The sequence below is a fragment of the Antechinus flavipes genome, chromosome 4, assembly GCF_016432865.1.
Source record: "Antechinus flavipes isolate AdamAnt ecotype Samford, QLD, Australia chromosome 4, AdamAnt_v2, whole genome shotgun sequence".
NCBI lineage: Eukaryota > Metazoa > Chordata > Mammalia > Dasyuromorphia > Dasyuridae > Antechinus > Antechinus flavipes.
In genome coordinates this window covers 474,363,335-474,378,571 of record NC_067401.1, presented here as the reverse complement: position 1 = coordinate 474,378,571, position 15,237 = coordinate 474,363,335, and the positions used below count along the sequence as shown (strand labels likewise).

Sequence of the window (15,237 nt, the reverse complement as noted above, 5' to 3'; positions counted from 1 at the left end):
CCTCAGCAAAAAACAAACAAACAAATAAATAAATTATCAGATATGTAGAAATTTTCTCTTGATGTAAAGTTGCTCTCGATGGATTTTGTTGTTTTGTGCATTGACAGAGATAATGGAATGGCTTGCCTTTTCCTTCTCCAACTCATTTTACAGATGAGGAAACTGAGGCAAGCCTAAGTGATTTGCCCAGGATGACATAGATAAGTGTCAGAGGCTGGATTTGGTCTCAGGAAGATGAGTCTTTCTTTCTGACTCCCGGCTTGGTGCACACATCATTGTGCCACTTAATCACAATATGAATGAGGTTATTACAGAGTTATAAATCTTAGGTAGTTTGGGTAGCAGGTTATACATATGTACATAGATAACCAAGTGAGCACTTTTATAACTATTCATTTTCAGTACAAAACAGAAAGATTTTAGCTTCTCAGTTGATCACAAAGGTCTTGAGAGATAAACAGTTTTTCTTCCTAGCACATTCTTTGCAAATTAAAAAATTGCTTTGCGGAAGGTTAACCAAGTAAAGTTTCAAAACTCTGTCAAAATTTTAAGGTAGCCCCCCTATTTCTAATATTGAGTGGTCTGTAAGAAGTGTTATTATAATGCAAGCACTCTATTTTCTTTCACAGACTTTTTTTCAAAGTTCATTTTTTCTTATCAGAAACATCTAAAATTTTTGGAAATAATCTTGCATTTGAATATATGCAAAAGAATATTTTAATGTATTGTTTCTTGTTGTATTAAGCTAAAGCATTTATACAAAGCAAACATGATATCTTCCTATCTGTCGATGACAGTTTTTGTGACTCTCAGTGATAAATATAGTGGAGTATATTTTCTTTATTTGGCTTATTACTTTCTATTTCTATATTTCCTCTGTCTTTATTGTCTTTGATCTACCTGCAGCACCTTCAATTAATTTTCTCTTTGAATGAGTTAATTTAATTATTTATGAGAAGGGAATATTGTTTCACTTTTACAAATAGAATAAAAAATTTGAGATAATTAAATATAGGTTTAGTTGTGGAAATTTTCAAGTGATGAAAATAAAATGAATTATAGATAGTATTTTCAAAGTTTTGAGTTTTGGGGGTACTTTTAAATGTCACATAAAAATTGTTTAACTTTTAACTTTCACATAAAGATCATTTAACTTTGAATTTACACATCATGTTCAAATATATAAAATAGTCTTGTGACAAAACTAATTTACTGGTGTCTTGTGGCTATAGTAGCTGATATTGATAGTGGCATAGCACACCTGTGCTGACATTCATTATATGAATATTCTATAAACATTTATTAAGTGCCTAATATGTGCCTGGAATTGTGCTAAGCACTGAACAGCTAGTGAAAATGCACCAAATCGAGATATAGAATTCCTTATTTGAAGAGAGGGTGGAGGCTGATATCATTTCTTCCCATAATCCATAGGAGAAGCCAAGCAGTAAGAAGAATGGGAAGGTAGACAAGAGGCAGTTTATGAAGAACTTTGAAAGCCAAACATAATATTTTATATGTTTTTTGGGGGGTGAGAGGGAGCCACCACTGGAGTTTATAGACTAGGAAATATCATGTGCCCAAATGTGCTTTAGGAAATCAGTTTGGCCAAATGAGTGGAGAATGGATTGGATTGGGAAGAGACTTTGGCTAATGGGTGGAGGAAATAGAGAAATGGCCTTCAGATAGGTAAGAACCAAGAGAAAGCAGTGTCCCCAAAACCTAGAAGGAAAGGAGAAGAGGATGCTCAGCAGGTTCAAAGGGGAAGTCAAATGAAAAGATTGTGTGAGCTTTCTTCCAGCTCCAAGTCTTGTGATTGAATGCACATCTATGTGATGTGAGTATTTTCAGCCATAAATCGTTACTGTTTTTTGGTTAGAGACTAGGTTATTATTAGTAAGATCAGATTATTAACTCTCTGATATGTGAATCAGTGATGAGTATTCAAGAAGGACATTATAACCTTATATCAATAAGTGTTTAGAAGAAGGAAGGAGCTTTTGACAAGGTCTTTCCTTTTATATTCCCCTGTTGTCGGGAGGTCATATTAGTGTAAGATCAGATACTTCCCAATGGGGAGGAGACTGGCATCATAAGAAAAGCCATTTGGAGGAAAACCAGTTGTTTAGGAATAAAATTCATAGCAGGAAGCTTTTTAGAGAGGCAACACAAGCATTCTGTGCGTGCAGGATCACACTAACAGCTGATATTCTTGTTAGCAGCTGCCTTGTTAGCTCTTGATTCTTGGAAGGCCTATTGTAATATAAAATAATTGACTTTGTAGTTGAAGCTTTATGAATTAACATTCAAGTCAAGGTCATTGGGGAGACAGTGACTGCTTCGGACTGTAGTTATGCTATCCAGTCAAGAACAACAGAACTGGCAGCAAAAATAGCATTAGCTGGCCATTGACACATGTGACTGTTAGTTCTTTTATACAACAAATTGGATTTATTCTTACATTCCTTTGGGTCTTTGGCTAGGGAAGTAGAAGTTTTTGAGTCCCATTGCATTATTTGCATAGTATATGACAGATATATGTCAGAAAAATGGGAATCTCTGGCTTTAGTAGATGTAATGGGCAATGTATTTTTCCTTTAGGATCAGATTGAACTCAGTGAATCAGCAAGAATGGCTAATGGAGTCATCAACACCATGAAGAAACACAGAGTCTTTTTCTTAGCTCGTGTGTAAGGGGGGGAAAAGGTAAGAAATTTTTAAAAAATTTCTCTTTCGGATTTTATTTAGACAAACATAATAATGCTGATATGAGCCTGTTTATTGGTTTTTATAGTTTTAGTATCACCTTTTTTCTTTCCTATATTTCATAGTTCATATTATCACTGGTTTTATTTTTTTCCCCAAAACTTGCTTGACAATTTCTGTAGTACTATTAGATTCCAGCATTATCTGTCATTGACTTTTGTCAGCAACACTACCTGTTTATTACTCTAGGAGGAAAATTGATTCTTCTTGCCTAGAATCCAAGTGCTTTTAATTTTGCTTAAGCTTGTTTGGTGGAAAAATGCACAGAATTGAGTAGTATTTTTGGGAGCTCAGAAATCTTAGAGTCTAGTGACTTAGAAATTTTTCTGACTGCCTACATCAGTAATTTTACATCATTTACATTTATATTTTTACATCAGTAAAAATTTCTGAGCATGCATCCCCAATATGTGTATATTTGTAAACCATATATATGTACTACTCTAATGACTATTTGCATATATTATAAAGACTAAACAGAAATAAAACTTAAAAAGAATGAAATAGCATTAAATAAAATAGTATTAAAGAGATAGGAGTCACTGGAACTGTGTAGGAGTGACAGGCTTAGACCTTTACTTCAGCAATATGTAGCATATGGATTGAAGGAGATAGAAACAAATGGTGAGGGACCAAAATGTAGATTATTGTAATAATCTAAGTTAAATATTGTAAGAGCTTAAATTATCTCAGGACCAATGAGAATAGAGAGAATAGGGCAGGTAGGAGAAGAAATGTTTTGAAGATAGAATGACATAACTTGGAAGAAAGGAAGGAAACAAACTTCAAATGCTTATTATATATTAGGCATCTTGCTAGGTATCAGGGACATAAATAAAACGAAAATAGTCCATGCTCATAAGGAAATCATAGATTTCACTAGAGAGAACTGAACACAAAAAAGGAGCTGAAAAGGGGAAGGCATATATAAAGGAAAGGATATGTACTGATGCTGGGATATGGTTTTAAAGTTTTGAAAGTCAAGGAAGAGCTAACAATAAGGCTAGTGGAGGTGAAAGAATTCCAAATAAGCTGTTTAAAATCCTAAAAGATAATGCTGTTAAAGTGTAGCATTCAATAAGTTAGCCGTTTTGGAAAACCCAATAGTGGTTACTGGATTGGAAAGAGTAGTTTATGCCCCTATCCCAGTAAAAGGACAATGCCAAGGAATAGTCTAATTATTGAACAGTTTTGCTCATTTCACACATCAGCAAGATTATACTTAAGATTCTGCAAGCTAAGATTCAGCAATATGGGAACCAGAAATTACCAGAAGATCAGGTTGGAGAGGCAGAGGAACTAGAGACCAAATTGCCAGTCTTCATTGGATTATGGAGAAAGCGAGGGAGTTCCAAAAAATATCTACATCATACATGAAACTTTTGTTTCACTAACTAGTCTTTGACTGTGTGGATCACAACAAAATGGGACAAGTTCTTAAAGAGATGGGAGTACCAGAAACGTGGGTCAAGAACAACTGGACACGAAACAAGCTAGTTTAAATTTGGAAAGGGAGTATAACAAGGCTATATATACACTGTCACCTTATTTATTTGAATTATATGCAAATATATTATGCTGAAATGATTTTTACTGGGATGTGGCCACTACAGCTTCTTGGAGCCACAAGTGAGAGTTGAGTGAATCATGTTATTTATCCAAGAATCAAGAATTTATCCAAACGTATCCAAAGGTAATAGCCCTAAAAAAAGACTTAGCAAATCTTTACAACAGAGGGGTGAGTTCTCCCCGAACACCTCATAAGTTATTTATTGAGCAAAGTATGAAGACAGTTGGGTTCAGTGGGAAGAGCACTGGATCTGGATTCAGAGGACCTGGACTTCCTACCTCCACTTTTATTCATTGTGGGCATTTGGAAAGTGAACCATCAATGAGTTAATGCACAAGGGCCATGTGCCATTTCCTGTGTTCTGGGAATACAAAGATTTCTAATCCATTCACACACATTTGCTAGCTGGGGTTTCTTGGCAAATTTCTTAACCTCTCTTGCCCCATTACCTCATCTGAAAATGGGGACAGTAATAACACCTATGGTATAGGATTTTTGTGAGTTTCAAATAAGAGACAAAATTTAAAGCACAAAAGGCAGCTAGATGGCGCAATGAATAGAGTACCAGCCCTGGAGTCCGGAGGACTTGAGTTCAAATTTGGCCTCAGACACTTAACACTTCCTAGCTGTGTGTCACTTAACTCCAATTGCCTCAGCAAAAAAGGCATTGTAAATGCTAGCTATTATCATGTCAGTTCTGAATATTGAAACATTTGACAGTGCCAAGGACTTGAGTGGTGATAGCTGTTTTTTGGGTCATCAATAACTATAGCTCTGGGAAAGTACGAAGATGAAATTCCTGCAGAATCATTTGCTGTGCAGCATCAATCCAGGGGTTGTATCCCTGGATGATTGTAATTGGGACTGAGCTAGAAGCAATGTTCATGGTTTAATCCCAGGGCTCTTGATCAGGGGCTTGTCACTAGGAATTTGACGATTGGTGTTGTTAGTAGTGGGGTGGGGGGAGGAGAATTCTTGATCCACAAGAATTAGTCCTTTTTGAGCATGGCTCAAGATTGTGGCAGCTAACATTTATTTATTTAATAATAATTATTTTTTTATTTTCCAAAATAAATGCAAAGATAGTTTTCAACATTCACCCTTGCAAACCTTGTGTTTCAAATTTTTCTCCTTCCCTCCCACCCTCCTCCCCTAGACTCTGGAGGGCCGGAACTCTGGAGAAGTATCCTTGAAACAAAGATACAGCAGGGTGTTAACTCATTGTGATTGATGAGATGATAGTTTTCTAGTTTACATATACTTAGTACTTAGTATGGTGATGTCATGGTTCTCTAGTTCACACATACTCAGTATGCTGTAATGATGTAATTGTAATAGGGTATTTAAGGGCTGAGGGAACTGGGTACATAGCGTGAACAGACTGGGAAGGAGACACTCAAGACTCAGGAATAAAGACTTTAGACTCTATTCCTGACCATCCTCTGGTGACTGTCCTGCTGAGACCAAGGCCCTTCAGATGGACCTCCAGAAAGCTAGCCACATTACAGTAGACCATAAGTAATTCAATATAGGTTAAACATGTGTAATTCTTCTAAACATATTTCTATATTTATCATACTGCTTAAGAAAAATCAGATCAAATGAGAAAAAAAATAAGAAAACAAACAACAAAGGTGAAAATACTATGTTGTGATTCACATTGAGTTTCCATAGCTTTCTCTCTGGAAGAGAATGACTCTCCATTACATGTCTTTTGGAGTTGTTGTGGCAAACTAGACCTGGTACTTGTTGCCTCTTGTGTGTCTCTTAAGATGGAGAAGAAAGAAGGTAGAGGGGAGAAGAGAGAGCAGAGATTAAACTCACCACCTGTTTCCACCCTCTCAGCCAACAACTCTGCTTCATATTTTACTGGAAAAATCGAGGCCATTCATCAAGAGTTCCTTTCTTCTGCATCTTCTTACATCACTCAAATGTCTTCTATCATCTCCTCCTCTAACTTACTCTTGTCTTACATGAAGAAGTGTCTTCTCAACCTTGCCATTCTACATAGACAAGTGACCTTATTCTATCCCATCTTTTCCAGTAGATCACCCCTTTCTCATCTCCACTCTGATTTATCTTCAGTTGTTTCCTCCCACAATAGGATTATATTTAGTTTAAGTGAGTTTGTCTTATAGAATATAAGTATTCCAAGTTCTCCCCTTTTTTATAGTGTAGCTGTTAAATCTTGTGTGATTCTCACTATGGCTCCTTGGTACTTGAATTCTTTCTTTCTGGTGATTTGTTGTATTATTTCTTTGACCTGGAAGCTCTGGATTGGGGTTGTGATATTCCTGGGATTTTTCATTGTGAAGTATCATTCAGAAGTGACTAGTGGGTTCTTTCTATTTTTACTTTGCCCCCTTCTTCTGGGAAATTTAGGTATTTTTCTTTTAAGATTTCTTGAAATTTTATGCTTGGCCCCTTTTCTTTTTTGTTGTTCATGGTTTTCAAGTTATTCAGTGATTCTTTTAGGCAAATGTTACATTTGACATTCAAAAACCCAGCCTGTCAGAGTTGTGCCCTTTGTAGTAGAGTTTGAGTGCTTGGCACCTCAGCTCAAGAAAGGATCTAAATATGCAATACTTCGTCTTGCCAAGTGATCTTCAGGATCTTCCTTCCTAAGACAACTCAAATGGAAGCAGTTCAGTTTCATAATCTGATACTTCTCTCCCACACTTTCCTTCAGAGCCTCCCAGACTCTGAGCTAGCTCTGGCAATATATGTATGAACCTCATCATCTCTTGTGTACATCCCTGGAAAGTATACTGATAAAGTAAGTGAGTTATCCACCATATTCAGAATTTCTCCATTGACTATAACTGGTGCTTCCATATATAGATGATATGGTGTTTGCTAATGAAGAATCTCTGTTTCATTGGGTTAATTGTCAGGCCAAAATTAGCACAAGTGGCAGAAAGTTGATCTTTGTTGAACTGCAATCTCAGAGGCTGCATTGAGTACACAGTCATCTGCAAACAGAAAGTTGTATGCCAACTCTCCCTCCACTTTAGTCTTAGCTTGTAGCCCTTTTAAGTTAAATAATTCACTGTCATTGTGGTAGATGAACTCAATGCTGTTTCCATCCTCATTGAAGGCGTCCAGCAGCATCACTGAAAACATGCTAAAAAGCAGAAGAACAAACACAGTCTCACTTGAATCCATTGGTGACTGGGAAAGTGCAAGCTTGTTGTCCGCCATCCACAATCCATGAAAATAGGTTGTCCTGGAACTGACATAAAATATTGAGGAGCTTCTACAGACAACCAGTTATTGCCATAATTTTCCTTAAGACTGATAGTGTTTCCATTCCTCAAGAGCAGGATGTGTGTAATATCTTCATATCTCTAATTCTTGCTTATCAGTAGCAGGAGTTTAATAAATATTTTTAAAGTGTTAAAAAAAAAAAAAAGATTGATAGTGCTTCCTTTGTTAGATCTATTGATATTGTATGCAGTCCTATATTCTCCTCCCAGTGTTTCTCCAAGAGTTGTTGAGCAGCAAACATCATATCACTTGTTTCTAGGCCCTTTCTGAAGCCAACTGACTTGGGGAGAGATGAGACTAGAATTCAGGAGAAAAACTAGGATTGGTTGTCTAGATCTCTTAAGTCATCAGAGATGATGAATGGGAATGAATGTGGTCCTCCCAGGGGAGAGTTTAGAGAAAGAAAAGAGAACCAGTACTTTGTAGAGAAATATACACAGTTTGTGGTTGTGACATGGATGATGAACCAGTAAAGGATTGTCAGAAGGAGCAGTCTTATAGGTAGCAGGAACACCAGGAGTTGACCTATGGAAACAAAGAGAGGAGAGAGGCTCCTGAGGAAGATAATCAATAGTGCTATGTTCTACAGAGAGGTTAATAAAGATAAAGAATTAAGAAAGGAACTTTAAGTTATGAAGAACTGCTTTCCCTGTCTGGTCAAGGGAAAACCCCTATTAATGAGTTCTTGGATCCTTGACACATAGAAATATATTAGTTGAATATTTACCAATGATAAAATATAATTGCTCCATTATGATTCTGGAGACAGTCACAGTCTATTGCTGTGCTTTTAAAAAAACAGCAATAATTTATCAGTATCTTTTTTTGAAAACCACTATCATTTCTGAATATGATTTCACCTCTATCCTTTTCCCAGAGATGTTAGTTTAGAAAAGAGGGAGAAAAAAAATCAACAAAGTTCAACATATGTAAGATTCGATTCCTATAGTCCACTGTCTCTTTTAAAGAAATCAGAAAGGTATATTCTCATATCTCTTCTTTTGGGGCAAAACTTAGTCATGATCATTTCATAATATTTAGCTTTGTTTTGTTGTTCTTTCATTTTATATGATTTAATAATTGTGTGTATATTATTTTTCTGATTCTCCTTTATTTTGCATCAATTCCCCTGTTTCTCTCTGTAGATATCATATTTATCATTTATTATAGCACTGTAACTTTTTTACATTCTTGTAGCACATGTTGTTTAGCCATCCTCTAGTTGATGTTTTGTTTCTAATTCTTTGAGAATTCAAAAATGCTGCTATAAGTACTTTGTTCTAATTGGGACTTTTGGGGAAAAAAAATCAGTTGACCTCCTTGGGGGTATATGCCTAACAAAGTGATCTCTATGTCAGTGATTATAGGCATTTTAGTCACTTTTAGCTATGTGATAATCTGCAAGTGACCTAAAACAACTTTCTTAACATTACAAATTATATACTAGATTTTGGTTTCTATCAGTGTTTTGCCTCTCAGGGTTCCCCATGCTGATTTAATTACAAATCTAGACCAAAAAGAAAAATAAATCCAAATTAGATGTTTGGTGTTTGTTTTTTATTTGAACTTTATAGGTTGAAAATGCATTTCTGTTTTATACCACTAGTTTTCATTTAGTGGAGATTTAGCTTGTTTATTTATAGATGAGTGATAGTTCAGTTTCCTTTCTTAGACATTAAGTTTAAACAATAATTATGTATCATGCACTGTGCTTGGTGGGAAGGGGAAGCGAGGACCGCAGGGAGAAGAAAGGGAGAGAGATATACTGGCTAGATTTGTGATTTTACTGATGTGGAAAACATCCCAAATAAAGAGATATATAATACATGATAAATACAATTTATGGCTTCATCCATACCTTATCTCGTGTTCTTTTTCTCTCTGTCTCTTCATAAGCCCTCTGGAAGTTTTCCTTTTATACATATATAAACAACTAATAAAACCCAGCTTAGTTAAATGTCTCAGAGAGGTACATAGTACTCTGTTACACCATATGGGAGACCTCCTAGGAGGACTTAAAATGAAAGACACATTTCTAGCCATGGCTAATTTGAGAATTTATTTTGCTTGATTATGAATATTTGTTACAAGATCTAATGATTTAATTTAAAAAACTTAGGGGGAGAAATGGTTATCACCTTTTGGAGGCATCAGATATGACATGATGGAGTGAATATTTTAATTGGTATTTAAAAGTGCTTGGATGGGCTCTTCCTCTGTAGAGAGCACTATGTTTTGGGAACAATGCAAGTTAATGATTAGAGAAATGTCTGAGAACAGGATGGTGTCTGGTATAGAGAGCTTTTCTAGCTCCTAGACGAGAATCATGGCATGGAGAATTTGTTTTGATCATTTGGAAATAATTGTCATTGATTTAGAAAATGTTTCAACTTCTCCCCTATTTTTATATAGATTACAAACAAATTTATTCTTGTCTGACTTGGGCTTGCATATTGTTGTATGTACTGATGCCAAATTCAATACAAACTCTTGATTTTGTTTTGCCTTTCAGGTTTAAAAAAGTCACTTGAGTGGTGCTTTCTGACCAATGGAGAACTATTTCCAAGCAGAGGCATACAACCTGGACAAGGTTTTAGATGAATTTGAACAGAACGAAGGTGAGCATTTCCTTTGGCATCTAAGCCCATATATACCACAAAGAGATGATGTCAGGGCATTGTAAAGCAATGCAGCAGTCTTTAGAAAACCAGGGAGCAATGAAGCAAAAACTCTTGCTTGCATTTCCTAAACTTGCAAAAATCAACTTTTCTTTGATTGCCTTTTTTTGGATGCGAGCTGCCTACATGTGTGAATTGCTGTCATGAGGATATTTGCTAAAATAGATGAATATAAAAGGAAGGTGGTCCCACAGATTAGTTGTCCTAGCTAATCCTGGTACCAGTTATACACGATGAAACATACATCCCTCTTCTTGGTAGAGATGTGGAGGTCAGTGGGCATCCAGTATTCATTGTCAGAAAAAAACCCTAGTTCAGTTACTTTTGCTTAATTATTTTTTCTCAATGTGATAAGAGAAGATTCCATTTTGGGGGAGGGGGAGAGTAGAAGCAAAATATATTGGGAAATGAGGATAATACTTGAGTAGTTACCCAATCACAGTGTTCACTGTATGAGTTTACAAATTGATGGTATACTCTTTTGGATCACTTGAGCAAACTCAGAATTATTTAAAAGGATAACGTTTATATCATATATATCATAAAACACAATATCCCAAAGCATCTATCTTTTTTTTTTTTAAATAACTTTTTATTGACAGAACCCATGCCAGGGTAATTTTTTACAGCATTATCCCTTGCACTCACTTCTGTCCGATTTTTCCCCTCCCTCCCTCCACCCCCTCCCCCAGATGGCAAGCAGTCCTTTACATGTTATATAGGTTACAATATATCCTAGATCCAATATACGTGTGCAGAACCAAACAGTTCTCTTGTTGCACAGGGAGAATTGGATTCAGAAGGTAGAAATAATCCAGGAAGAAAAACAAAAATGCAAGCAGTTTATATTCATTTCCCAGTGTTCTTTCTTTGGGTGTAGCTGCTTCTGTCCATCCTTGATCAATTGAAACTGAATTAGCTCTCTTTATCCAAGAGATCCACTTCCATCAGAATACATCCTCAAACAGTATCGTTGTTGAGGTATATAATGATCTCCTGGTTATGCTCATTTCACTCAGCATCAGTTCATGTAAGTCTCGCCAGTCCTCTCTGTATTCTGCTGGTCATTCCTTACAGAACAATAATATTCCATAATGTTCACATACCACAATTTACTCAACCATTCTCCAATTGATGGGCATTTATTCATTTTCCAGCTTCTAGCCACTACAAACAGGGCTGCCACAAACATTTTGGCACATACAGGTCCCTTTCCCTTCTTTAGTATCTCTTTGAGGTATAAGCCCAGTAGAAACACTGCTGGATCAAAGGGGATGCACAGTTTGATAACTTTTTGAGCAGAGTTCCAAATTGCTCTCCAGAATGGCTGGATGTGTTCACAATTCCATCAGCAGTGTATCAGTGTCCCTGTTTTCCCACATCCCCTCCAATATTCCGCATTATCTTTACCTATCACTCTAGCCAATCTGACAGGTATGTAGTGCACTGTATCTCAGAGTGGTCTTAATTTTCATTTCTCTGATTAATAATGATTTGGAGCATATTTTCATATGACTAGGAATAGTTTTAATTTCTTCGTCTGAGAATTGTCTGTTCATCTCCTTTGACCATTTATCAATTGGAGAATGACTTGATTTCTTATAAATTAGAGTCAATTCTCTATATATTTTGGAAATGAGGCCTTTATCAGAACCTTTGACTGTAAAAATGTTTTCCCAGTTTATTGTTTCTCTTCTAATCTTGTCTGTATTTGTTTTGTTTGTACAAAAACTTTTCAATTTGATATAATCAAAATTTTCTATTTTGTGGTCAATAGTGATCTCTAGTTCTTCTTTGGTCATAAATTCCTCCCTCTTCCACAGGTCTGAGAGGTAAACTATCCTATGCTCTTCCAATTTATTTATAATCTCATTCTTTATGCCTAGGTCATGAACCCATTTTGACCTTATCTTGGTGTACGGTGTTAAGTGTGGGTCAAGGCCTAGTTTCTGCCATACTTATTTCTAATTTTCCCTGCAATTTTTGTCAAATAATGAGTTCTTATCCCAAAAACTGGGGTGTTTGGGTTTGTCAAACACTAGATTATTAAAGTTATTGGCTGTTTTGTCCCCAAAGCATCTATCTATACTATTCCTATTTTTTCTAGTCATTATTCACTAGGAGCAGAATATAGCAAGTCAGCAAGAGAAATGTTGTTTTAATCAAACCCTATAAGTTTAGAACTGGCCTAGACAGAGAAATCTAATTAATTAGTAGCTCCAGGAGTGTGCATAAGCTTTCAGTTATTTTGAGGCTTCAGCCTAAGGGGTAGAAAACATTCAGCATGACCTATAGGGACACTGGGGTTGCAGATCTGACTTAGTATAGGCAACTCTAAGTTTGATTATAAAAGCTCATGTTTGTTTAAAAAGTACTTTAAGGCTTATTATAAAAGATTTGTTCTCAACATCTCATCCTGTGAAGGAAGTAGTATAAGTATTTTTTGTTTTCTTTTCACAGAAGAATATCCTTAATTTAGTGATGAGAGAAGTTATGAACCCTGACCAGGGAAAGTGTCTAAGACTGAATTTGAACTCAGTATTGTGCCAGAAAGATTAAGTGACTCATAGTGATCGCAATTAATATCAGAGCCAGAACTGAACTCAGAATTCCTAAGTCTAGGTTCTATTCTGGCCATTGATATTTGATCAGTATATGCCAGAATTTACCTCAAAACCCAGAAGCAAACCATTTTCCCAGGTCAGCATTACTTCAGATGGATTCAGTTCAATAAGCCTGTGATATACCAGGCACTCTGTTGGGTAGTGGAATAAAATGAGATATAAAACCAAAAATGAACAAATAATGTCTGCCTTCAGGTAGCTTACATTAAGATACCTTGTGTGAATAGATAAGGCTGTAATGATGGTTTAACATGGCCAGGAATACCAATGATTAGGCAGTTAGAACAGATTTTCCCTAGGAAGTAGCAGCACATAAACCTAGTCCTGAGAGATGCTGGAAATTCTATGAGGTAAAAGTGAAATCAATAGCAGTTATGGGGCATGGACTGTGCAGAAGCATGTCTAGAGACAGGAACTGAAAATAGCATAGACAGTTTGGTCTGGGATGCCAAATCCATGAAGAGGAGTAACAGGTAAAAAGCTGGAATGGCAGAGGATGACCTGATTAAGAAAAACTTGAAATGCTAAGCTGAATGAATGACTAGATGAGTGAATGGATGTTTGTCTCTACTTTAAAAGATTTAGGAACTCTGTTCAGCATGATGACCAACCCCAATTTTACAAGAGTTATGATGAAACATGTTATCTATTTCCTGTTAAAGAGGTGAAGGACTCAGAATGCAAAATGAGATCTATTTTTAGGACATGAGCAATGCTGAAATTTGTTTTACTTTCGTATATACGTGTGTAACAAAGAAGAAGAAAAAAGAATGATGTCCTTAACAGAAGTAGGGAAATATGGAGGAGTGATAGTTTTAAAGTGGAAGACAAAAAGTTCTATTTTGGAACTGTTGAGTGTAAGGTAATTAGGGGCCCTCAGTGGGTATGTTCATCTGGTAATTGGAGTAGTAGGATTTGAGTTCAAAAGAGAGAGGAAAGCTAAATTTGTATACCTGGGAGAAATCTGCCTGATTCTTATTGAATCCATGAGAATTGATAAAATTATTAAAGAGAGGGTTTTAGACAAAGCTGGATAGAGCTTTGGGTGACATCTATGAGCAGGGGAATAACATGAATAATGATCAAACTGGCCTAGGTTTTTAGAAGAGAATGTTCAGACAGAACCAGGAGAAAGTTTCTGGGAAGAGAGTGCGGTCATCTATGTTATGTGCTGTAGACAGGTCTAAAATAATAACAATAGCTACTATTTACATTAGAATTAAGCTTTGATTCTATACCTTATTTAAAATTTTCAAAGAAAAATGGAGATTTAGAGAAGACCATCAAATTAATTTTAGATATTTGAATAATATAATATGGAATAGACATTATAAAAGACAGTTTTATGAGTACTCTTGATCCCAGAGAACAAATATTGAAGGGTCAAGTTCCAGAGGAGTTGGGACAGGACAGTTTCAAAGATACAAGTAGAAGGGTTTGCCTTAGTACAGAGAAAGACATCGTTCTTTCCAGAGACTAGATCAAAAGAGAAGAGAATGATATTGAAGACTTTGAATGGTACTTTTTTTACTTGACTATGTATGTATGTATGTAAAAATGGATAGTCAAGTAAAACAAAAAAAGCAGGAATTAATGGTGAAGAGTGTCTTTTTTGGGTGAGCAAGAAAGCAAATACCTCCCCAGAGGTGGGGGATAGGGAATAGTATAGAAGACTTGGGGACAAAGGGGAAGGCTTGAAAAAACTACTGAGGCTTTTCATATTTAGTCAGAGAAGAGCAAGAGTTGCTATTTATCATTGAGGACCCAGTTGATGATAGATATTAAATTTGTATTGGTCCCTGTCATTTTCCGTCTTCCTTTAGCAAAATTCACAGAATTATGGAATTTCAGAATTAAAAGGGGCCTCAGTAAGCATTTAGTACAGCCCATTCCCACTGCAGAGCGATCACAAAGCTTCTTCTGAAGCTTCCATTGAGGCAAATTCACCACCTCCTCGGATAGCCTATTTCACTTTTGAATAGCTTTTATTTTAGGAAGTTTATCTTGATAACAAATCCTTTGCAATTTCTACTCATTACTCCTGGTTCTATTTGTATGGATTTGCAGTTAGGATAAAGAATAGGTCTAGACCCAGAGATTCTACTAAAAAGCTATTAGAAATAATTCATAATTTTAGCAAAGTAGCTGGCTACAAAATAAATCCCCATAAATCCTCAGCATTTTTATACATCACCAACATAACCCAACAGCAAGAGATACAAAGAGAAATTCCATTCAGAATAACTGTTGATACCATAAAATATTTGGGAATCTATCTACCAAAGGAAAGTCAGGAATTATATGAGCAAAATTATAAAAAAGTCTCCACACA

General features: G+C 35.9%; 1 protein-coding gene across 2 annotated transcripts in view; it reads left to right on the top strand.

Annotated features, from left to right (window-relative positions):
• The window catches only part of ZFYVE9 (zinc finger FYVE-type containing 9), a 163,249-nt gene that overhangs the window by 69,908 nt on the left and 78,104 nt on the right, over positions 1 to 15,237 (top strand). For both annotated transcript variants that reach the window (XM_051999696.1, XM_051999695.1), the window contains exons 2-3: positions 2,602 to 2,706; positions 10,116 to 10,221. In XM_051999696.1, the coding sequence (XP_051855656.1) occupies positions 10,152 to 10,221 (70 nt within the window). In that variant the 5' untranslated portion in view covers positions 2,602 to 2,706; positions 10,116 to 10,151. The remainder of the gene's footprint in view (positions 1 to 2,601; positions 2,707 to 10,115; positions 10,222 to 15,237) is intronic.